This window comes from Pinus tabuliformis, chromosome X, assembly GCF_031772625.1.
Source record: "Pinus tabuliformis cultivar Carrire ecotype Pingquan chromosome X, CPIR1, whole genome shotgun sequence".
NCBI lineage: Eukaryota > Viridiplantae > Streptophyta > Pinopsida > Pinales > Pinaceae > Pinus > Pinus tabuliformis.
In genome coordinates this window covers 556426161-556451524 of record NC_142308.1, presented here as the reverse complement: position 1 = coordinate 556451524, position 25364 = coordinate 556426161, and the positions used below count along the sequence as shown (strand labels likewise).

At 36.6% G+C, this 25364-nt stretch overlaps 1 protein-coding gene, 1 long non-coding RNA gene and 1 pseudogene across 2 annotated transcripts; 2 read left to right on the top strand and 1 right to left on the bottom strand.

The window, feature by feature from the left end:
* The first annotated feature begins 1056 nt into the window (after positions 1 to 1056).
* LOC149141225 (class V chitinase CHIT5-like) lies at positions 1057 to 1651 on the top strand (annotated as a pseudogene).
* Positions 1652 to 21051: 19400 nt separating this feature from the next.
* On the top strand, positions 21052 to 25127 carry LOC149141223 (uncharacterized). Its single transcript, XR_016264536.1, has 2 exons — positions 21052 to 21146; positions 24997 to 25127. It is a non-coding gene; the product is annotated as an uncharacterized LOC149141223 (long non-coding RNA).
* On the bottom strand, positions 21312 to 22959 carry LOC149141224 (transcription factor bHLH49-like). Its single transcript, XM_089449936.1, has 3 exons — positions 22291 to 22959; positions 21624 to 21695; positions 21312 to 21521 (listed from the first exon to the last, which is right to left on the bottom strand). The coding sequence occupies exons 1-3, from the start codon at positions 22363 to 22365 to the stop codon at positions 21339 to 21341; spliced, it is 330 nt and encodes a 109-aa protein (XP_089306062.1). The 5' UTR covers positions 22366 to 22959; the 3' UTR covers positions 21312 to 21338.
* Positions 25128 to 25364: the final 237 nt, after the last annotated feature.

The window sequence follows — 25364 nt, the reverse complement described above, 5'->3', positions numbered from 1 at the left end:
AAATTTAATCAGGCATGTAAACTATTAAAATATTCATGCTTTATTGAAGTTTCTTCTTACATTCTGGTATACAAGTTCTATAATATGTATATTACTCCATTTGAAAAATCATTGAGCAATCACTGAGCACTATAGATTTATTGATCATAGACAAAGAAGATACCTTGGAAATACTCTGTCATGACAACGTAGCTGAGCTAAACTGCTTATGTCAATGGTTTGCCCCCGAGCGCCTTTATGGTGCAAGTGAGCCAAATCTCTCATAGCCAATAGGGGTATTCAGAGGGAATTTCAACTATGGTCTCCGCCTTTTTTAATTAATCTTTAAATCTTAATCATAATAATGCCTTCTTTTGTATACGCCCCGCAAGAAAATTAAACACATTATATTTGTGGAAATATTTCATATTTAAAATGCACGCAGGACAAAGATGAAATTTCAAAGGTATGCTTAAACTAAATTTCCGAATACTTAATGGTGTTTGCAATATTATGAATGATTGTATTACTAAGGACAATACCACAGTACAATCAAAAGAAGAAAAAAAAAATATGAAAGGATTTCGACACCTGTAATTATTCCTGCAGTCTCTCAATTTCTGTTTTTTTCTCACTGATTATGTCATTTGACAACCGCTGATCTTTGATTTTATGAAATCCTTGAAAATACAACAAAGCAAACCCCGTGACCAACAGAAGGAAGCACAATGGTATTCTCGCCATGGCTAGCATTCTTCTTCTTCTGCTCCTTCTTTACCCTCTGCAGGCAATCAATCAGCGACTGTTTACCAGCAAAATTTTTGTGATTACTGCCATCACCAAATTTGATTTTCTTGCGATCTACAAGTACCATATAGAAATTTTGTGTAGTTCTCTAGCCCCGTTCCACACTCGAAATTTCCAACAATAAACTTAAACAACCAGACATTCTAGGTGGAGTTGCCTGCCATTGCTGAACCTGTAGAATTCGCCCTAACTCTGCGTAAGAAAAACCCCTTTCTCAAGACACTTATTTCTATCGGCGGCGAGGGATCAAATGTTACCACCTTTGCTTTAATGGCCAACAATTCCTCCCAGCACAAGGTGTTCATAAATTCAGTGATCGCAATAGACAAGACAGGAAATATAGTTTTCATAACCTCGACCTCGACTCGGAGATCCCCAAAGACGCGACGGAGATGCAGAACTTGGGCAGCCTCTTTGTTGAATGAAGGCACGCCATTAAACTAGAAGCCAAGGAATGGCGTCGCCCGCGACTCCTCCTCACTGCAACTGTCTATTTTGCGCAGTATTTCCTCCTAGCTGCCGATGAGAAGTCATACCCTGTGACCTCCATTGCCCAAAATTTGGATTAGGTGAACGTCATATGCTTCGAGTATCGTGGGACACTTCCGCCACCAGATCTCATGCGACACAATATGAACCATCCTCTAACATCAACACCAACTTCGAAATTGGATCGTGGCTCCATTATGGGATTCCCCCAACAATCCTGGGAATGTCGCTCTATGGGCGTTCATAGATACTCAAAAGCCTAGACAAGACAGCGATTAGAGCCCCCGCCATCGTTGTCTGTTCCAAGCAAAGCCTCAGCAGCGAAACGTGTCGAATAATTTTTGGCAATAAAGTTTTGACTGATCACCATGGCTAGCATGTTGAACAGAGTGACGAAACTAAACAAACAAAGTGACAACTTTCCGAAAAATTTGAAACAAGCAACACTCACAAGGATGCATGTGGAGTATGTGTATCACTTTCAATTAGAATTAAAAAAGTCATTAAAATTGAAAAAGTAATAATAATATTGTTTAACCTTTGATTTAATAAATTATAAATTATAATTAAAATTATTTTCCACCACCTCTTACGAAGTAGGCGTTTGTTTATGGCAATTTAGTTTATTAAATTCGTAGTCTGCGTTTCTAATAAGTATATTGACGCTACAGTGATGATTTCAGCAAATTTTAGGAATGATGCTCTTAGATGGGACAAATTTCGCTCAGCAAATTTTAGGAATGATGCTCTTAGATGGGACAAATTTCGCTTTTAAGAAACTAATGGCCCAGTTGCATTGGTTTTAAATTAACTCGTTCATGGTCGTTTCTTTCTTTGTCATTATTGTGTATGTGATCTACCTCCGAACTACACTGCTCCTGCTTTTCAACTATTCAAATGCACTGTAAACAAACATTTTTTAAACTTATTTTTAAGCATAAACATTTTCATTAAGACAATTAGATTTCTATCACTCTGTTTTTTATTTAGTCGGCTAGAAGATTTAAGAAGCACCTTCTCTAATCATTGAAGGAGAGATATATCGGCGTCACCAGAATGGGGTAGGTCTGCTCTCTATGGAGGGGAGGGCTTCTTTCTTCGTCAAAGCATGTAGTAGTGGTGGGAGGGCATACGCTTGCTGCAGGGACTATCAAAGCTTGTAACAGTTGGGCGAGGAGGGCATTCACTTAATGCAGGGACTACCAGCGACATGCAACACTTCATGTTATTTATATAGTGATTTAGATATTATCTTTTAATGAAGTTATGATTTCTTTTGAAATGTTAAATATGTTTTCACAGTTACATTTTACTGGTTAGTTGATTAATATTTTAGAATGAAAGAGATAACATTAAAGTTAAACTCTGTCAAATTTCAAAATTATTCACTAGATTTATGTATAAAGAGATTCACTCAATTTTCCATAGATGAAGCATTCCTATTATGCAAATTTAAACAATTTTGTGGTTGGGGGATTTATGTATAAAGAGATTCACTCAATTTTCCATAGATGAAGCATTCCTATTATGCAAATTTAAACAATTTTGTGGTTGGGGGAGGAGAGGGGGGTGCGAGGGTGACGGATTTTTAAACAAAAGTAATATCCAAATAAAACACCCATACTTAGAAAAGTTAAATTATAACTTATAAACACTAAACGCAGGTAACATCAATTAACGAACAACATCAAATTGGTGTGCGCTGAAAAATCTTGAATTCTGAATTGAAATCGAGGTGATACGGGATTCTGTCTCGGTTTATGTCGGTGGCGTATAAAAGCCCAAGAAGCTGCGTGCCTCTCATATAATAGAAGACCCGCTATAAACTCGCATATCTGCCCGCACCGCGTGATAAACCCGCTTATTCAACGAAAACTCGCGTAGTCTGATGTAATAACCGCTTATCATTCCGTGATAAGCCGTGTATTATTTGAGAACTCGCGTATTCTAAGGTGATAAACCGCGTATTTTCATTATAAGTCGCGTATCCAATCATAATTCGCGTATCAACTGATAACTCGCGTATTGGTTTCTGATAATTCGCGTATCCGTGGTGATAACTCGCTTAACGGGCAGATAACCCGATTTTTGGCAGCGATTAGTCGCATATCGGTTGAAATCACTCGGATAAATGGGAGAAACAAGTCGCATATCAACCTAATGACCCACATTTGCCATCGTGATAATCAGCGTGTCCTATGAGTTATAAGGTAATAATCCGCGTATCATTTTGATATGTCGCATATCCAATAACGATACCCCGCGTATTCAATAATAATTCCCATATCCAGCCATAACGCGCATATCAACCGACGATAACTCGCATATTGTATTACAGCGCGCATATCAACCAATGATAACTCGCGTATTCTATCATAGCGCGCCTATCTACCGATGATAATTCGAGTATCAAAGCATATTTGGCGGTGAAAACTCGCATATCCCGCGTAATACAGACAAATCCATGCAAAGCGGACGGATGTTGGGCGTGGCCATCTTCACTTTACCTCCCTAGGGTTCTTCCCCTAATCGCATTACCTTCTGGGAGGCGCGATCAGAGAGGCTGGAGTCGATTGTGGTTGATACCTCCTTTTTCTGGGTTGTTCCTTCGCGTATCGGCCTTCCGCTTTCCTTATATCAAATATCATTTTGCTTGAAGACATGTAAGTGCAAGATCCGCGTTCGGGCGGAAAGAGGCGTCTGAAAGGAACTTACTTTTGCATGCTCTATGGATCATCAACAATATCGGCCACGCGTCGACATTTATACTGCGCCAGCGCTGCATGTTCTAAATAAATTACTGATTAGTGGTTTAGTGGTTTGGATTTTCCGATGTCAGTGGAATAATTTGAAGCTATGTCTAGATTTGTATTATTTAAACTGGATTTGTTTATATATGAATTCAATACTTTAAAAACTCTTAAAACATTTGAATTATTTAAACTAGATTTGTTTATATATGAATTCAATACTTTAAAAACTCTTAAAACATTTAAATTGTGCAAAACTTACTCATTAAAATTGTGATTTCAATAAAGAAAAATTATACAACTTTATAGTCCCACTAGTTGGGACACAAGATACAGTCTGACTATGTTGAAAAAAATCCTGAAATATGTACCGCTATGCCGGGGGCTTCTTCGGTACTGGAAAAAGAGAACTAAAGACTTTGAAAAAACTTAAAAAAAAAATAGAAATAAGACAACTCTATAAATTACCCTCTGCCCTGCGAAAGGGGCGTTCTGGATCAACCAATCAGTTTTTCGATGTGTGGTGGACTCGGGTGTTGGGACTACGAACTGCTTGGGGCCACCCTATTCCAGTGGTCTGACCGCAATAAGTGGTGACCTAACCCGAATTACTACAAAACACAACAGTTTCGAGTATTTAATGCTTTATCGCGACACTTCGAGATATTGCCTTCAGGCTTTAGTTCGTTCTCGGCTGGATTTACATTCTGCCAATTAAAAGGCAGTTGTCTATAAGGTGATTTTTTAAAGTTTTTTCCGTCTGTTTTTTCGGTCGAAATCTGGCAGGAATTTATTGGAATCGCAAGTTTGATAATTAGTTTCTGCACAATGAAAGCGTCCCAGGGGTTTTCGAGGGTGCTGAATCCAAATATGCAATTAAAAAACCATTTTAACTGCAACAAATCAAGATTTAACCTTAATTTCTTCCACCGGATTCTGTAACCGGAATCTCCAAAAAATCACATTATAGAAAACTCCAATTAAAAGTAAAATTTCCTTTTGGCTTTGCAGTGCCGAAAAGGATAAAGACTTCAAAATCCTGCCTCAGAGCCCGAGAAGATTGCGAACCACAATTTTTAAATTAACTTTTTTGTTCAAACCGAAGAAATCGTTCGCTTAACAAATTCCACGGTTTCTGGACAAATTTATGGGGCTGACAATCGAACTATTTTCAAATTAACTTATTTATTTCAAGCCCATACAAGTCTTTTTTTACCTCTCGCTAATCAACTCCATAGTGAAACAACTGGAATTGCTAGTTTCCAGCTGGGTTCGTCTATATTTTAGATGTGTTTACTGAAATCACAATTTTGCCGAAATTACTAATTTCTCTGAAGTGATTCTATTTTCGCGGCAGTGTTTAAATGAGTTTTTTTTGCTAAAATAGATACACCATAAACATAAACATCTGGGCTCACATTTAAGCCAGATTTTCTTAAAATCGTGCTTGAAATTGAAATTGTAACTACGCGTTTATTTTCCTATATTCGTTTTTGTTTGAACATAAGGTATTTAACGAAGAACATCGAAGAGATGCTTTTGGATGACTATGTGTCTATATTTTTTTTACTTCTTTGTATATTTTCCCATGGCTGTTTGTTTGATAGGGAACACCGTGCCAAGTAGACATCTTTGATTAATAGTATCTATATTTTCTTTTTATTTTTTTATATATTTTTCGATGGCTAATTTGTTTGATAGGGAACACCGTGCAAGAGACATGTCAGACACATCTTTGATACTAATCAATGGCGATTAAGGCCGTTCTCGATATCAAAGCCACACACCATAGGTAAGGCGTTGCCCTGTTTTGTTTCATTCAATTTAATTTAGAAATGTATCTCATTGGTCTTTTCTAGCAGTTATCTCATTCTGGTTGCTTGGAAAAAAAAAAAAAAAACGCTCCTAGAAAATAACATTAAAACTAGTCAATGGAATTCTTATAACGGTGGTTACTTTGGGAGGTAGGTAGCTGGAGCGGCGTTCATGGCAGCTAGGGTTCACGACTAATCTACAACGTTAGGCCGTAAGGTTTGCAGTAAACCCTGCCAATTCTTACAGTTACAAGACAAACTACAAACAGAGAAAGGAGGTGAGCGAATCATGGGTAAACCTCAGGGGGAGGGCGCAGAGCCTCCCTCAAATGACAACGAACAGGTTCCAATGCAGGGGGAAGCCTGCAAACAAACAGTCCACGAGGAAATAGAAGAAGGACATGACTCTCAAGGAGATAAAGAAACAATTAACAAGCTCCCCAAAGCGACCTCCACCACATGTAGGCCAGTTGCAACCACGAGACCAAAGATCGAGCTACCCAACTGTAGGATCAACACACAAATCCAATATATGAAGGATCATGCCCTGATAGGGAAGTTTATTAGCTTTTGGCCCACAGAAAAAGCGCTACAGGGATGCTTCGCAGCCAAATGGAAGCCGAAAGGTCACATTACCCTAAAGTTAGGCCCTAGGGGATTCTTCACAAGGGTTTTCAACTGTCTGGAGGATAGAAATAGAATCATTAATGGAGGGTCATATTTCTTTAACACTACTGGCCTGCACCTCAGAGATTGGGTTGAGAGATTTAACCCAGATAAAGAGGATCTCAGTTGGGCTCCGGTCTGGATCCGCCTCTACTCCCTCCCTTTGGAGTATTGGGATGAGGCATCATTACAAGATATTGGCAATGGTCTTGGCGAGTTCGTCAAAGTTGCAAAGGAAACTAAGCTTAGAAGATACACCTCATATGCATGTATATGTGTTTATATGCACCTCAACAATGCCCTGTCGAATGCGGTAAGTCTCTTTCATGACGATTTTGAATGGATCCAATCTATTGACTATGACCATGTTCCATTCCGCTGTAGGAAATTTCATGCTCTTGGTCATCTATTTCGAGATTGCCCATCTAACCTGAAAATCTCAGACCCTGCTCCTTCCGGAAAATCAGATGCTAATGGATTCACCAAAGTCTCCCATCGCAGAAAGAATCACAAAAACTCTGGATCTCATCCCAAGACCACTGTTGATAACCCCCCCAGACCGAGTACCAGGAATAGCTTCGAGTCCCTAGCTCAGCCAGATCAAAGCAATCTTGAAACCCCAGCTCCCCCTAAGGAGCAGCCCAAGTCAAAAGCTCACTCAACCTCCACCAGCACAGTGATTCCTCAGAAATCAAAGCAAACCATTGACCTTAGTTCTCCATCTCCCGGTGATTTTCCTGCCTAGTTCACTCAAAGTATGGAGGTAGATAATGAGCAGACCGTTATGAAGGATACAAAAGGAAATACAAAAGAAAGGAATGAAACCCGGAATATGGAAGAGGAACCAGAAAGCATAGATATAGGAGACCTAGATATTATAGGCTTAAAGAAAGCCTATAAAACAAAAAGTTATGACAAAATTCTAGAAAGAGAGTTGGACAATCTGGAAATAATTTTATCAAGAGCACAGAGACAGCGAACCCTTGGAATACAGCCTGGAACCCAATGGGATGGAAAGATCTTCAACAAAGACAACAAGGAAAGAGGTAGGAAAACAGATCTTCAACGAACCATTTGCATCAGAGAAATTCTAATGGAATCTAGAAGATACTCCAAGCTCACGAAGTACTATACTACCCTCTCTAATATCTCATCATGAAGCTCATCTCATGGAACATTAGAGGGCTTAATAGCCCCGGGAAGTACAGATTGATAAAAAGCATGGTTCAACAAGAAAAACCAAGCATTTTCCTCATACAAGAAACCAAGTATAGCTCAGCAACTTTGGAAAAAACCATGGACAAAGCTTGGCTAGGTTGTACTACAATTGCAGTAGATGCATTAGGGGAATCAGGAGGTCTTGCAATCATCTGGAACGCACAGACAATCATGGTCTCCAACCTACACACGAACGAACACTTCATTCAGGCTTTGTTTCCTATAACAGGGACAAATATCCATGGGCATTTAACAAATGTTTACTTTCCCCAGGAAGCTACTCAAAAGATAGACATATTGAATACTCTATCAATAATCAAAACTAAAAGGACCCACCCACTATGGATCATGGGGGGGGACTTCAACATGATTACCAAATTGGAGGAAAAAAGGAGAGGCAGAAGCAGACTAGATAAAGAAAGTTGTCATTTAAAGGACTTCATCCAGAATAACTAGCTCATTGATCTACCCTTCATTAATGGAGTTTTTACCTGGAACAATAAAAGAGCAGAGCCTCATCAAATAGCCTCATGATTAGATCAATTCCTTCTCTCTGATAATGCTATCCATTTAGGCGGAGATCTCTCAGCCTCAATTTCGCCCCTCACAGGTTCTGATCATTGGCCAATCGCACTCCAATGGACCAGACTAGGCAACACTGCATGTCGGCCCTTTTGCTTTGAAGCCTTCTGGCTGTCACATCCAGATTTCAACAACTTCGTCAACACGATCTGGAAAAGCTTCAAGCCTTTGGAGGGATTAAAAATGTTCCAATTACACCAAAAGCTAAAAAGTCTAAAATTTCATATGAAACAATGGAACCAGTCTACCTTTGGGAATATAGTCCAGGCACAAACAACACTAAATAAAGCAATGACAGAACTGCCATAGAAAATCATCATACAAGGGCGAACAGAGCAGCTTTCGGAGCAGGAAACACACCTATAATCTCAAATCTTGGAAAGGGACAAGCAAGAAGAAGTTCTTTGGAGGCAAAAATCACAGGTCAGGAGGCTAAAGGAAGGTGAAAAGAATACAAAGTTCTTTCACCGCTCTACGATCCGAAGGAGAATGACCAACACCATTACCCATATACAGAATAGTCAAGGAGAAAAAGTTGAGGACCATGCAGCCATAGAACAAGAACTTCTCACATACTTCAAACAGGTTCATCATGAGACTCAAACAGATAGGACGGAGGCCATTGATAAAATAATCCAATCCATTCCAAAGATCATCATTGAGAAACATAATCAGTTGCTCCTCTAGTCGATTACTTTACAGGAGGTGGAAAAAGCAGTTCAACGTCTAAAAGAAGGAAAGGCGCCAGGTCCCAACGGGTTTACCTCTAATTTCTTTCACAATTTTTGGGAGATGATCAAATTGGAGGTCTGGCAGGTCGTGGAAGAATCTAGAGCCAACAGATGGATGCTCCCGTCCATGAATGCCACTTTCATTACCCTCATTCCTAAAGAAGCGCAGTCTAGAACCCTTGACAAATTCAGGCCTATAGCATTGTGCAATGTCATTTACAAAATAGTCTCCAAAGTTATTGCTTCAAGGCTTAAACCATTTCTCCCATTACTTATCTCCCTAGAGCAATCAGGGTATGTGGGGTGCAGGCAAATCATGGATGGGATTATCCTAACGCATGAAATCATCCACTCTTTAAAGCATCATAAAAAAGCAGGTATGCTACTTAAGATAGATCTATCAAAAGCATTCGATAGTCTAAGCTGGAGTCATATTCCAAAAATGCTAACTGCCTTTGGTTTTTCCCCTCCATGCGTTAGATGGGTTATGAGTCTCATTTCATCCACCTTCTTCTCCATCCTAATCAATGGAATTCCTTCCTCCCCCTTTCATCCTTCTAGAGGTATTTGTTAAGGAGATCCCTTATCTCCCTTTTTGTTTGTAATCATGGTTGAAGGTCTAGGTAGATGCATCAATGATGCACTTCGCTCACAGCAACTGCGAGGCCCCTCCTTTCCCAACTCCCCTCCCTTCACCCATCAGCAATTTGTAGATGATAACATGCTTTATGCACACCCTTCAGTCCAAGAAGCTTGCAAGTTAAAATCTCTATTAAACATTTTTTCAGCTAACTCTGGAGCTTCTATAAACCAATCCAAATCTCAAATCTTCTTCTTTCATACCCTTGCAGTTACCCAAGCCTCCATTGCTCGAATTCTGGGTTTCCCGATAGCTGCTCTTCCATCCAACTACCTAGGAGCTCCCCTTACTGATGTCACCCTGAAACACTCCTCATGGAATTTTCTCCTTGGGAAATTAGAGGTGTGTCTCTCTTCTTGGACTCACAGATCCCTCAACTTGCCAAGTCGCCTCGTCTTAATCAAATCTATTCTTCAATATATGCCACTGTATCTTTTCTCAATTTTAACAGCACCTAAATGGGTTCTCAAAGAAATAAAATAGCTCCAACGATCCTTTCTATAGGGTAATTCAGGTCAGAAATGCAAATGGGCTCTTGTTAAATGGGAAAAAGTTTGTCTTCCTAAGCACTTAGGAGGCACTGGGCTCCGTGATCCTCATCATAGCAATGCTATTATGGGAGCACGTATTTGGTGGAATTTGCTCACTGCACCCCACACTCCTTGGGCCACTCTATGGATAGCCAAATATGCCAATAACAGACCTGCTGAGGATCTTATCCGACTCACTGATATAGGACCAGGTTCATTAGTCTAGAATGCAGCAAAGCAACATAAATATCTAATTCAGCAGCATAGCTTCTAGGAGGTCAGGGATGGTACTATTGCGAGATTCTGGGAGGACTCCTGGAAGCAACAACATAGATTAAAAGATTTGATTAATCCTCACAAAATTCCCAATTGGGAAGCTCACAGGTTTGATAAGACCAATCAATATTGGAAGCCCACCCTATCGCATGGCTTCAAGAAATGGGTCAATCCTGATCACATTATCCGGAATGGCTTGGAGAAAGATCAGCTGATCCTGGGAATGGAACTCTCCAATCAGAAAATCAGATTTTCAAAAAAGAAGGATGTACTTAGATGGGGATATGAAGACAGGGGAATGTTCACAACACATGAAGCCTACAACCTAATCATAAAAGAATCTGCATTCAAAGATCCACTGTGGACAACTATCTGGGCTCCCAACTTATGGCCGAAGGTGTCCACATTCCTCTGGTTGCTTTGTCAGAACAAAATCCTCACCTGGGATAATCTACAGAAGAGAAACTTTCTTGGATCTTCCATCTGCCCCAATTGCAATAAGGAAGAAGAAACCACTTTGCATCTCATGAACACATGCCCTCTGGCTCATACGCTCTAGGAAAAAGTTATTTTTAGATGTCAAAGGGATAGCAGAATCAAGGAAGACATCCCTACCACTGTTCTCAATTAGGTAAGAAATCCTTATAAGAGCAAGATTCTTAACTCCTTATGGAAGTTTATCCCTGACCTGCTTATGTGGACTATATGGAAGGAGAGAAACAAACGCATCTTCAAGAATCAGTCAACACCTATGGACCTCATCTGGAACAATGTCTATCAAAACCTCAAGGAAACTCTTCTACTCCAATCTTGGCATGACGACGACCTTCCGTCACTGCCACAGGAAAAGACTATTTGGGACAACTGGAATCTACATTGGAATCAAGAATTGAAAGTTTCAGCCAAAACTATAGAAAAAAGTCCAATCTCGGACAAATGGATCCCTCCTCCTCAGAATGTGTTCCAATTGAATTTCGACAGAGCCTCAAAAGGCAATCCAAGTAAAGCTGGGTTTGGAGGAATTTTCAGAGATCATAAAGGGGCCATCCTTCTAACTTTTCTAGGCTTGAAAGGATGGGACTCTAATAACTCAGCAGAGCTTGAAGGGTTATGGCAAGGGCTCCTCTTAGCTCAGTCACGTGATTTTTTACCTCTCATCATTGCGACTCTCAAATACTAATAAATATGGTGAACAAAATTATGCAGGGGACTCCCTCAAACAAAATTGGTAACAGTTGGAGACTATCTGAAAGACTGGAACTTGTTGAAGATTAGCTCAGAGCCCACAGAGCAGTTAATTTCAAACATATTTGTCGGGAAGGCAACAAGGTGGCTGACCTTCTTGCCAACATAGGGGTGGAGAGTAACACTACTCTAAAAGCTAATGAATTATCTTCTATCGCAACTGATGCACAGATGAAAGAATTCAATGAAATAGTTGAGAAGGAGAAGACTCAGGAAGGTGCTCCTAGTCGCAGTAATTGCAGGGATACTGGTAAGAACGTGATGGATGAATCCCTTTTCACTTCGCATGGCCTGTTTGGTGGCATTCAGCATGGTGGTTCGAGTTTTGAAAGTCCTGTCATGCAGGCTACGATGGCAATGGTGATTACCGTGAAAAAAAAACAACAGTTCACGGTAATGTCCACTCTCATCATAGATTGGAAAAACAACAGTTCACCTTAATGCCCTCTCTCACCATAGGTTGGAAGTAACAAAATATTTGGTAATATTTCAAAATTTTTAAAATGAAAATTTCCATTTTATTCAATGGCATATTTTTCGTGTTTTGTTTCAAATGTAATTTTGAAACAATGTATTCTAAATATCAATATAAAATTCAAAAATCAATTTAATTCATTTCATATAAATTAAGTTTAAGTTTTCTTTTTTTTTTTTAAACATTATTATAATATTTTGTTTTTTTAATAAATAAAAGTAAATGTAATTTTGAAACAAGGTGCGTTAAATATCAATTTTAAAATTTAAATAAACATCATTCTTCTTTTTTCCGAGGAAAAATGGATTTTGTTGTGTTAAATTTTTATAAATATTAAAAAAATAAATTTATATATTTATTTTATAAGTTTTTTTACATATTTTTTTTTTTAGTTTTTTTTTTTATATTTTTCATTTATTTAAATTTACTTATTTATTATTATCGTAATAAGCTCAATGTTTTTTCAATTTTTCTTCATTAATATCAATATTCAAGTTGAAGTATGGTTTAAAATAAAAGGAACTCTTAAATTGAAAATTTATTTGAATGAGTCAAATGGGTTCAATTTAATTTAATTGTATTTTTGGATGTTAAAATTGATTTAATTTTTGAAAATCTTTAATTGTATTTTTGGATGTTAAAATTGATTTAATTTTTGAAAATCTCCTGGACACTTGAATTACATAGACTATATGGTTTAAATTTGCAATTTCAATAAACTTTTTTTAGTTTTAAACATAATTGACCAACAAATATACCTCAAAAGGACCAAAATGTAGAATAATAAAACTATTTGAAATGTTTTTTTTTCAATTGCTTTATATAATATATACATGGTTTAGTGGTTTTTTTCTCTAAACCATATATAATGCATACATAGTTGGCATAGAAATATTTTACTTCGCAAGGACATTTAAATATTTTATGTATGGATCACATTGTCCATATTAAAATTTTCTTTTTCTTTATTAATATGCTTTTAAATATGGGTGAAGGGCAAGAGAAAAAGGTTTTCTCAAGATTTTTTTTCTTTGCTTTAGACTCGTGGTTTTCTATGGGGTTAGTTTGTTTTCATTTCCACATCTTGATAACTTTTTCTCTGTTTTGCTTCTTGTGGCTTCTGGATTTTTTCTCTATCGTATGACATGTTGTGTGGCTTGCCATATAGTGGTCCATTAGCATGGAAGAGGAACAACTAGAATTTTCAAACAACTCTATACACTCTCCTATTTTCCATTCTCAAGCCAAGTATGTTGTGTTAATCACTGGAAGGCCTTCTCATATCTCATCGCATGCTTTGAATTTTCCTCCTGCACCACATCTTGATCCTTCCAACAATCTGCGATCAAGATCATGTTCAGATGTAGAGACTCTACAATTAATTGAAGATTAGCATTTAATGTAGATGGGTTGGCTTAGCCTTTGTCTCTATCTTCTCTATTCACCCTTGGGTGGCATCAAATCAATTTTCACCCCTACTCCCTTTATTCATCCACAATTACAGTTATGGCTTGACTGAACACTTGACCCAGTCAAGACTATGATTTGGGAAAACTGCCCATAGTGATGCTAAGTATTATTCTCAAACCATACAACTTTGAGCACAGACAAGAGTTGGGCAGTCTCATCAATTAACGCATCCAATAGACGGGAACCATTCCCATCAATTTCCATTACCACCACTACCCACTAGTGAAGTCTTGAGGTTGTGGCAAGCATTGGATGGCGGAGCATGGGGCAGTCTCATCGAGTGATAAACCAATAAGTGGGATTTTTCCCAATAAATGTCATCCTCTTATTAAGATTAGTGATGCCGAAAAATATCCCATTATAGGAGCTACCTAGAGGAGTGTGCTTGATAACCAATAACCACTGAGTCACGTGGAAGTAATATCAGTGCCCAATGGTGTGCTTGTAGAGGAGAATGAGGGAACTTGATCACTTAAAGAGGTTCACTTGACTAGAAGGAGGTCGACTAGGCTTCAATGGAACCAAACATTCTAAATTTAAAATTCAAATTTTCTTCTTTTGAAATGGTCATGATGAACATGCTTTACAACATTTTTCTTTTGTCCTTAGCATGAATAATGTGCTTCAAAACAAATATATAAATAAAAATTTACATTTGAACGCTGACCATAGTTACAAAATTCAACACTCCCTCTTAAATAGGGAGGCATTCATGATGAATTATCACATTTTCTCAAGTTAGATTCATTAAGGAAGGATCAAGATTAAGATAAACATAACCATTAATATGATAATCACTAGCATCAAAATCATCTAGGTCAACCCTTTTGACCTATAACAATCATGGAATTCACTCAAAACCTATGGTAGAACATCAATATCAACTAGTCACCATGATCTGAGTGGTACATCAACCTCATGGTATCTAGACTAGTCCTCATACACCATCACACGACTAATTCATACAGTTCAAGTGAAACTCTAAATGGCCTCAAAGCAGGATGAATGCCAAAACAAGCTCACTCTAGAAAGACACTTGAGAATGATGTTGTGAGGATACTGCACACTCTAGAAAGAGATCTGAGTGGCCTCTAGGACTATTCTCCAACCAAGGTCTAATTGACATAGGGAGAATATCCTTTGTCAGACCATTTTCATATATAGTTCAAATTCATGCAAAGACTACAACTCTAATGACACAAGAAAAAAAATTTCTACTAGACAATTCTTTGTAATTCCACTAATTGTACTCAATACAAGGATAACAACCCTAGTTATGATGAGAGTACATGACACATGAAGAATGTCTTTCCACGATGCTATCTAGTTTATCAAACCAATCTCCCTAATTCTGGTCAATGTATTTGACATAGTGATAACATCCTTAATTCTAGTCTAAATAAATGACATAGGAAGTTCTGAAGATGTCCATGATGCAGTCACCACTCCCTCTTAATCAAAGAGGTGTTCTCGACAAGCCCAATCTTGTCGCGAAAGTACACAAACTTCCACCTAGAAAAAGGCTTCATTAGCATATCGACTATGTACTCATCAATGGAATTATATTCGAGCATCATTTTACAATCCTACAAGTAGCCTCTGAAGCCATCTTTATTCTCAACTTGTGAATTCAACTGTAATATACTTGGCCCTTTGCATACTAGGTGACTTGCTCATTTAAGAAATTATGATCAGACCCGTGACTGAGAAAATATTAAACTCAAACTAAATTTTGGAATCATTACAAAATCACAGGACCCATTATCACAGGTGCTTTCAGGTCACTTTCACTAATCACTCCCTCTTACACTAATATTCCATCATCTAGGAATGTAAGGTCAACTTTCATTGATGTCATAATGGGGCTTTCTGATTGCTCCCTCCACAAACACTCTCTCTGACACATGAGTCCTTCAACTCACATTAGAGATAAATCACATAAGATCATCAACTAAGGAAAACATCTTGACATGATCCTCTTTCCTTTTTTGGGTAAACTTTCTCAAATTCTATTTCCATGTTGCCATTTGTTGCATGCTAGATCTTGAATTCTCTTTTGGTACAATCAGTGCATAATAGAAATAGCATGCTCCCTGTCAACTTGGGTCTTATATGGTACAATATCCTTCAAGTAGAAATTCTGGAAGATCCTCTTATGTTGCTTCATTCTTCCACTTATTCCATTTCTAAGTAGTTCTTTCCATTGACTTGCAATCCTTATTAGGAGGTCATGGAATCATTATTACAACCAAATAAAGGATATAAATACTAGTAAAATAATAAAGAAAATAACAATAGTAATAAACAGATATTAGAGATATATAATATTAAACTAATACCCATTTGTAAGAGTCAGTAATGTTTGAACACAATCAACGACCCCAAAATCCTTAAGAATTGGATCAATGTTACCAAAGCTATTAGGTTAAGATAATTGAGGAAACATGTTTGGGTTGAAAAATGTAGTCAAGGTACATGTTGAAATCGTGTGCATGTTCTTTATAGATGCTTAGCTTTCCATTATGTCTTGTCAAACACTATGGAGAGAATTCAAAGTCCAATAAGTTACAGGCAATTGTTGCCACAAATTATTTAGTGAAATGGTAAAGAAACATATCAGAAACAATGTAAGGTAGAGTACTAACACAATTTCCTCATGTAACATAATGTGACATGGATAATCATAGCCAACCAATACTATAAAATGTATACAAATTTATTTTTTTTCTTGGAAATTTTACTAATGGGGATGTCATCATAGCTTGCATAGTTAATACATATAGCTTCAGAAAATTCCCAATTTAGTTTGAGTTTGTTACCTTAGTTTGGCTCTAATTATAATTTCTTGACAATTGGATTGACATGTTGGGATGGATTCAGAGGATACTCATAAGATTGTATCATGATATACATGGTGATGAAAGGGGAAATGACCCTTGAATATAACTCCATTGATGAGTACATACAAAATATAATGACGAAGCCTCTTTCTAGAGGGAAGTTTATGTACTTTTGGGACAAGATTGGGCTTGTGGATAATGCCTATGTGATTGAGAGAAAGTGACAATTGCATCATGGATATGGTTTCTCTCGCTGTCTTGTATTTTGACTGGAATTAGGGACATTATCCGTGTGTCAAGTACATTGAACGAAATTAGGGAGAATGGTATGATAGATTAGATAGCATCATGGACATAAATTCTTCATGTATCGTGTAGTCTAATCAAAATTAGGGTTGTCATCCCTGTATCGAGTACATTGAGTGGAATTAGAATAATGGTCTAGTGGACAAACATTTTCCTGTTTTATTAGGGATGTAGTCCCTATGTCACTTTGACCTATATAGGAAAATGATGTGGAAGAGGATATTATCCCTATGTCAATTAGTCCTTGGTTGGATAATTCTCATAAAGGTCTCTTAGACCTACTTCTAGAGTGATTAAGATCCTCCTAGCATCATGCTCGAATATCTTTCTAAAGTGAGCTTTTTTTGGCATTCAACCTAGGTTGAGGACATTTGGAGTTTCACCTGGACTATGTGCACTAGTCGTGTGATGGTGAATAAGAACTAGTCTAGATACCATGAGGTTGAGGCACCACTTGGATCATGGTGACTAGTTGATATTGATGTTGTACCATAGGTACTGAGTGGATGCCATGATTGTTATAAGTCAAAAAGGTTGACCTAGATGATTGTGATGCTAGTGATTATGATATTAGTGGTGATGCACGTCTTAATCTTGATCCTTCTTTATAGAATCTTTAAACTTGGGAACAATGTGATAAGTCATCATGAATACCTCCATAGTTAAGAGGGAGTATTGATTTTTGTAAGTATGGTCATTCTTCATTTTGTCAGTTTTTGTTTATATATTTATTTTGAAGCATGTTATTCATGTTTAGGTCAAAATAAAAATGTTGTAAAGCACGTTCTTCATGCTAATTTCAAAATAAGAAAACTTGAATTAAAAATTTAAAATTTTTCACTCCAATGAAGCCCAGTCGGCCTCCTCCTAACCAAGTTGGCCCTTATAAGTGATCAAGTTCCCCTATTCTCCTCTCTAAGCACACCTTTGGGAACCGATCATACTTCCACATGACTTAGTGATTATCGGTTATTGAGTCACACTCCTCTAGGTAGCTACTATAGTGGTAGTTTTTTCGATATCATTGATGCTGGTGATAGGATGACACTTAATAGGGAGAAACCCAATTATCGGTTTGTCACTCGATGGGGATACCGTCTGCTCCCGCGACCATTTCTCACCACAACCTCAACACTTCACTTGTGGGCAATGGTGTTAATGGAAATTCATGGGATAGTCTTAATTGGGTCAAGTGGTCACTGAAGCCACAACTATAACTGTTGGTGAATAAATGGATTAGGGGAGAAGGTTGAGTTGATGCTACCCAAGGGTGAAAAGAGGAGATAGTGGCAAAGGTTAAGCCAATCCATCCCCATTAAATACCAACATTCAATCGACTACATAGCCTATGCATCTAAACAAAATCTTCATCTCATATTGTTGGAAGGATAGAGATGTGGTGTAAGAGGAAAAATAGGAGCATGTGATGGGATATGAGAATACATTTGATTAACAAATCATACCTGGCTTGAGAATTGAAAACAGGAGAGTGTATCAAGATGCTTGAAAATTCTAGATTTTTCTCTTCCATGCTAATGGACCACTATATGGCAAGCCACGCAAAAAGTCATATGATCAAGAAAACATGTAGAAGCCACAGGAAACAAAAGGGAGAAAAAGTTGCAAGGACATGGAAATTGAAAACAACTGAGCCCATAGAAAATCATGAGTCCAATGCAAAGAAAAAAACCTTGACAAAAGGTTTTAGTTCACACCCTTTGTACCCATATTTAAAAATATATTAATAGCTAAAACAAATTTTTTAATGTGGACAATGTGGTCTATAAATAAAATATTTAAATGTCCATGTTAAGTAAAATATTTCTATGTCAACTATGTATATATTATTCATGGTTTAGAGAAACAAACTAAATTATATATATATTATATAAAGCAATTAAAAAAATCAATTAGTTTCATTATTGTATATTTTGGCCCTTTTGAAGTATATTTATTGGTCAGTTTTGTTTGAAATCTATCAAATATTTATTGGAATAAAAAACTTAAATGCCGTAGTCTATGAATTCAAGTGTCCATAAGATTTTCAAAGATTCAATGTAATTTTACATATAAAATAATGCAATTAAGTTCAATTCATTCAATTAAATTTCCAATTTAAAAGTTCCTTTTATTTTACAAAATACTTTAAGTTGAATAATAATAAAAAAACGTTAAAAAACAATTATGATATAACCATAATAATCATTAAATGAATAGTGAAAAGGTGAAAACTCTATAAATTAAAAATTAAATAAGTTAATCATAATAGCTAATAGAAAATTTTAGAATTTTTTTAAAAAATAGCAAAAATAAAATATATAAATTTAAATTTACCTTTAATTTTTTAAATATTTATAAAAATAAAACATAACAAAACCCTTTTTTATAAAAATAAAACATAACAAAACCCTTTTTCATATAGTACTGAAAACAATGTTTATTAAAATTAAATTGATTTTAATAACCATGTTTATTAAAATTATATTGATTTTAAAATTTATATTGATATTTAAAACATATTGTTTCAAAATTACATTTACTTTAATTCAATTTAAAATAAAAAATACTATAATAATTTGGTTATTAAAATAAAAAAATACATTTATATTAAATTAAATTCATTTTTCATAAACTCGACTTGACTTAAACAGAAAACATTCGAAAACAGAACACATTCGAATACTCTCTAGGAAATTAAAATTGAAAAAACATACCATTGGAAAAAAAGAACATTATTGCTTTTAAAAGTTTAAAATATTATCATGCATTTTGTTAGTTCGAATCTATGTTGAGAGTGTGCATTAACTTGTCATATTGTTAAAGGATTTTGTCGTTTTCTAAGTCTAATCCAGCGAAAAAATGTTATGAAAATTCCAAAAATCTAGAAGGAGCATATATAGATCAAGAGCTCATTAGAAGTATAAGTATATTGTAGAAGATTTAGAGAGGTATTTACTCACAAGTAAATAGTTTTTCCATTAATGTTTATCCATCTTCACAGATTATGATCCAGAAAAGTAATAGTGGCCAAGAAAATCTCAAATTTACAATCAAAATCTAAAAATGAGAAGAGTATCTAGTTGCTCGATTTCAATTTCATGGGTTGATTATGATAAAAAAAATAATAGTTGCCAAGAAAATATCAAATTTACAATCAAAACCTAAAAATGAAAAGTGTATCAGTTGCTCGATTTCAATTTCATGGGTTGATTATGATCAAGAAAAATAATAGTTGCCAAGAAGATATCAAATTGACAACCAAAACCTAAAAATGAAAAGAGTATCTAGTTGCTTGATTTCAATTTCATGGGTTGATTATGGTCAAGAAAAATAACAGTTGCGAAGAAAATCTCAAATTTACAATCAAAACCTAAAAATGAGAAGAGTATTTAGTTGCTCGATTTCAATTTCAAGGGTTAATTATGATCAAGAAAAATAATAGTAGCCAAGAAAATCTCAAATTTACAATCAAAACAACAGTATCTAGTTGCTTGATTTTAATTTCATGGGTTTACAACTTTTTACCTTGTAAAGCTTAAATTTATTGCTATACTTTCCTCATCATAAATATTGAAAAATGCGCTTCGCTCATTTTACAACCTACAGTAAATTTGAGTAAGCTGTCACCCATGACAAAAGTGCTACTCAAAGAACTGCCAAGCTTATAACTAGTTTTAGTGTCATTTTCCTCAGCGTTATTTTTCTGTAAGCAACGAGAGTTTTACTGTCATTTTCCTCAGCGATTTTTTTTCTGCAAGCAACCAGAATGAGATAACTGCTAGGAAAAAAACAGAGTGAGATAACTGCTGAAAAAACACAAGAATAACATACATTTCGAAATTAAATTGAATGAAACAAAACAGGGCGACTCCTTACCCTATGCGGGAATGTGGCTTTGATATTGAAAACTGGCAAGGGCTAACCAGCCATATATTGAGTCATAAATGCCCTTGCCGTCTATGTATGTGGTGCACAAGCTTGGGATGACATACATAACTCCGACGGGCGACCTCGCGTTTCCGGTGACATACCCGGGACCCACCAACGAGGGCCCGCCCGCCCCGTCCCTCCGTTCCCGCCATCCACGTCAGCGCACCGGGACCCATTTTCATTTGAAACCCTTCCCTCGCCCATTTCATTAAAATTCATTTTTGAACGTGGATTCCTCTGCAACCTGCTCTGCGCATCTGCTGCTAACAACCGCTGCATCTTGCTCTGCATATCCTCTGCAACCTGCAACCTGCTCTGCGCATCCGCTGCAACCATCCGCTGGTTTCTGCGCAACATCTGCCTGCAAACGACTGCGCAAGAGCTGTGGGTACCTCCTGGTATATTCCTGTTGCCATATCCATCTCTGCAAATGACAAATCGTGGTTTTAAACCATACTTATATCTGTATTTAGAGAATCTTCTGTACATAAAACATTCATTTTGTTTTAAATCTGTTTTAAAGATTTTGGATTTCAGGGGCACAGGAAAGTTGTAAACCCTACGTGAAACCCCCCAAGGAGCCTCACCTTTTAAGCAAAATTAATGTTTACCTGAAAATTTGCACCGTCAAACATTTCTGCAGAGTCTACTGAACTCATAGTGGAAGGTATATCCGATCCGGGACTTGGTACCGTTTGCAGAGAAGCCTGCTTCAGTTGGTCCAAATGGAAGTATGTAGGAGACATTCCCTTGCTCGAGAAGCTTCCAGACATCTAAGAACAATTGAAAATTTTTCTTTAGCTTGAAATCAGAAACCTAGAAAAATACTTGTTTCACCAAATATATCACAACATTCTGGCTTATAAAATTTTTACCTCTTTGGCAAAGAAATTGTCGATGTTAAAGTCAAGTTTTGGATTGACTGTAGCCAATTTCATGGACAAGAACTGTATTCAGAGAAACAAATCAGAAGACAAAATATCAGAATTCGGGGTAAACAGCTGTTCTTTCCGTTAAATACTTGCAGTCTAGTCATCAAACATCCAAGAAGATAGTTGGGGACAAAACTATTGGCTAGGAAATAGTGCTGTTGTCTACAAGGTCTAGTGAAAGTTGGGAAGAGTAGGCACTAGCATGAGTTCAGATGTCGTGAGAAATATATCAAGCTTAAATGCTAAAAAACTGATGGGAAGAGTTCCTAAAGCCACCTCCCTACTCATACAATATTGGTCCTGCAGATGATCCTCTAAAACCATTTGTGTCCATTGTCATGATTAATTGGAGCAGTAGATAGGGGGTGTCCAGCAATAGTGTTGTATACTTTTTGTAATCCCACCTAGTGGTACCAAGCGATAAATAAATGCTAAGTTTGCAACATAGATGGGGGTGTTCAGGGTGCATAATTAGTTCCACTGTCAAGGTACCAAAGATTATTGGGAATTTACAAAGCTTACAGGCTACTGGTGTAATGAGAGCAGTTTATGGGTCAGTAATGACCAAAGCCAACAAGAAGAGAAAAGAGAGTCTTATTGCATCTGTTACCTCTACTTGGTGTTGAAGAGATTGAACATAGTTGATGATCTCGTCAAGCATTACTGCTTTACCAGTTACCTGCATACAATTGAACCAAGTTATCTCAATTTTGATGATCTGAATAATGAGATTCCTTCAAACATGAAATCCAAAATGTCAATAGAGACTTAAACTTCTTTCATGAATATTCAAACATCTGAAATAAACTAACAAAATCCAAGGACGCAAAACACACTCGCTATATAGTTACATCTTTGTATGGTGTAGATTTTTCCCTCCATTAGGGATTTTCTGTAATCCTGTATTTCTGTAATCTCCCATTTTTCAGAAGTTTTGAGTCTCATGCTTTGTGATATTTTTCTTATTAATGCAGGCAACTCTAAGCAGTGCACTCCCAGTCACATATACAATGCAAAGCCTTTTGTGGATCAACTGATTCCAACCTGCTAGCATTGCTCAGTGCCTTTGAGAACTCATATGCAAATTCATGATCATTTTAGTATTTCCTCTACAGGATAATGTGGATGTGTAAAGAGTGTAGTGTTTTGGGTCACAGGAAGAGGCTAGTTCCTACAATAGCAAAATCCCCAACAAAATAGGAGTGTCCATGAAAATAAGAACAGTTGCCTGAGGATAACCCTTGCAGATGCACACATCCCCTTACACCCGTACCCACAAGCTAGCATAAAGCACTCAAGGGTTATCCTCAATCAAAACATTTCATTTGAATTGGGAGAGGAAATATGAGCTGAATCCAATGTGGATAATTGAGAACTTTTCAACTAAGATGAAGCAATTACAAATATTAAAGACTTAAAAAGTTACTTATTATTATGGTTACATACTTGAGGTTGCTCATTATTATGATGCAACATGTGATTGTTGGAATGTTGGGAAATGGAAAATATTCTTTAATGTAGATTAAAATCAATATTCTTTTTTGAACATTCATTTTTAATTTTCTATTATTATCATTGGAAAAATTCTTGTGGATGTTTGTCTATTTTCTACTAAGTCCTTGTTGAGTATTGACTTCTATGCTAGCAGACCTTTATTTTCTTATTGGTCATATGCACAATGAAAATAGGGTTATTTCCTTGTTGTTTGTAGTAGGCTTTTTAGTAGTTTACAAGTATTATACCCATAACAAAAACACTGCAAAAACGTTGGATTGATATGCCTGGTTGTGTATTCTATGTTATTTTGACAGGTTATTGAATTGCAGTATTTTTTAAAACCTATAATCTCTTTGTTTTTAATTTTTAATTTTTAAGATTATTTTTCATTTGTGATATGGTTGGATTTACATTTAAATATGGTGTATTTTTGCAATAAAAAACCAGTTATCTAGGAAAATGCATCCTCAGAATAATTGGATAGAGAATAGTGACAGGTAACTTGAAAGGACTTGATTGGATTTGAACCTCTAACCTATGGTATGGTCTCATTTGAACCTGTGACCTTGGGCAGATGGTTGAATACTACACCAATCTCTATTTCCACCCATATTCATTAAGATCGAAAGACATGCCTTCTTTGCGAGCATGTATCTGTGCCTGGATAGGCTTTTATCTATCTACTGGGGTGTTGGGTGTTTGGTTGCCTTGGGAACCCTTGAGACTTAGAAAAATGCATTTCTTATTAATTAAACGAATAAAAAATGCATCTAGCTGAACATCCCTGGGCTAAAATTCTACATGGCCTTCTTTACCATCTTAAAGGAGAGGCACTACCATACTAGGCCTACCACTGTACTCTAATATATCAGGCTTTGTATGAAAAACAACTTATCTAGATGACCTGTGATCAGCTAAATTAGCTTTGAATGCCAACATTATTCTATACTGAACTTGGAAATGCTGCTACCGTAAGTAGTTCTGCATCTCTTTCTCCATACAAAGGAAAGGCTCGTCCAACAAATGGTAATCCAGATTCATTGATTTTCTGGTTATAAGCCTGTATCTCCATTTTCAATCTCTGTACATTTCCAAGGTTTATACAGACTACAGAGATGGGGTTTCCTAAGAAAGGACCCATTATGTTGTAAAAGAGTTGTACATGTACCAATTTCTAGTTGACATAAGCTAGGTCTACTGTTCAGTGTTAACATTATATTTACAAATTTCATAATCTCAGCAAATATTCTTCTGGTTAGCCCTTTGAAGGTCTAACCACGTTCTAAAAAACTCTGGTTATGCTATTCATTCAAGGTCGTTTTCATCTCTTCAGCTATTAGGACAAAAATGTCCATTGGATGCAATCAATGTTTTTTGCTAGTGACACATTCAGAGATTAATGCATGGGATGGAAAACCATTGATTACACAGTTTCTAGTTTATATTATTATTATTTGCATGGTGATAGACCCTCTTAGAAACTAAAATCTAAAGGATGTCCTGGATCTTCTAATCTGAGGCATTCAAGTTCCAAACTGAGCATAACATAAAATCTACTCATTCCAACAGCCATTTAAGTTTGATATCCATCTTTTACCTGCTCTCTTCTGCACTGAAATGATACATAGATACACTCAAATACACCACCCATAATATTTATTACTATTAACACTCCTGCTTTGATTCGTCATTATGCTAGCCTGCGTAATTTATAGAAAAATGGAGGCTTCAGTCAGTCGAGTTTTTCATTTATCTAAAGAAATTTCTATATTTTTTGGAGCAGGTAAATAATTGTTGAATATATCTGATGTCTTTGCAGTGCAGTGGTTTCTAATGGTCAAATTGAAGATAGATGGAAGAAACATGCAAACAAAATGACAAAAATACAATGGACAAAGAGATCTGTCAGTGTACCAAAGAGCCACCGGGGGGAAACAAATAAAATGGAAATTCCAGCGTCTGAACAATGCAACTCTGTACAAACACCAATGGTTGCTGAAAGTTTATTTGAGCTTTCTTTGGAAAAGGGAGTGGACGACAAGGATAAATCCATTTTTGATAAGCCACGAGAAATTACTGCAATACCTTTTGAAAAGGCTCCCACAGAAATGGTGCATGCCACAAGACTGATAAGGTCTCAATCAGTCAAGTTAACAGATCCCTACAGCTGTTTTCCAAATTTAGCTG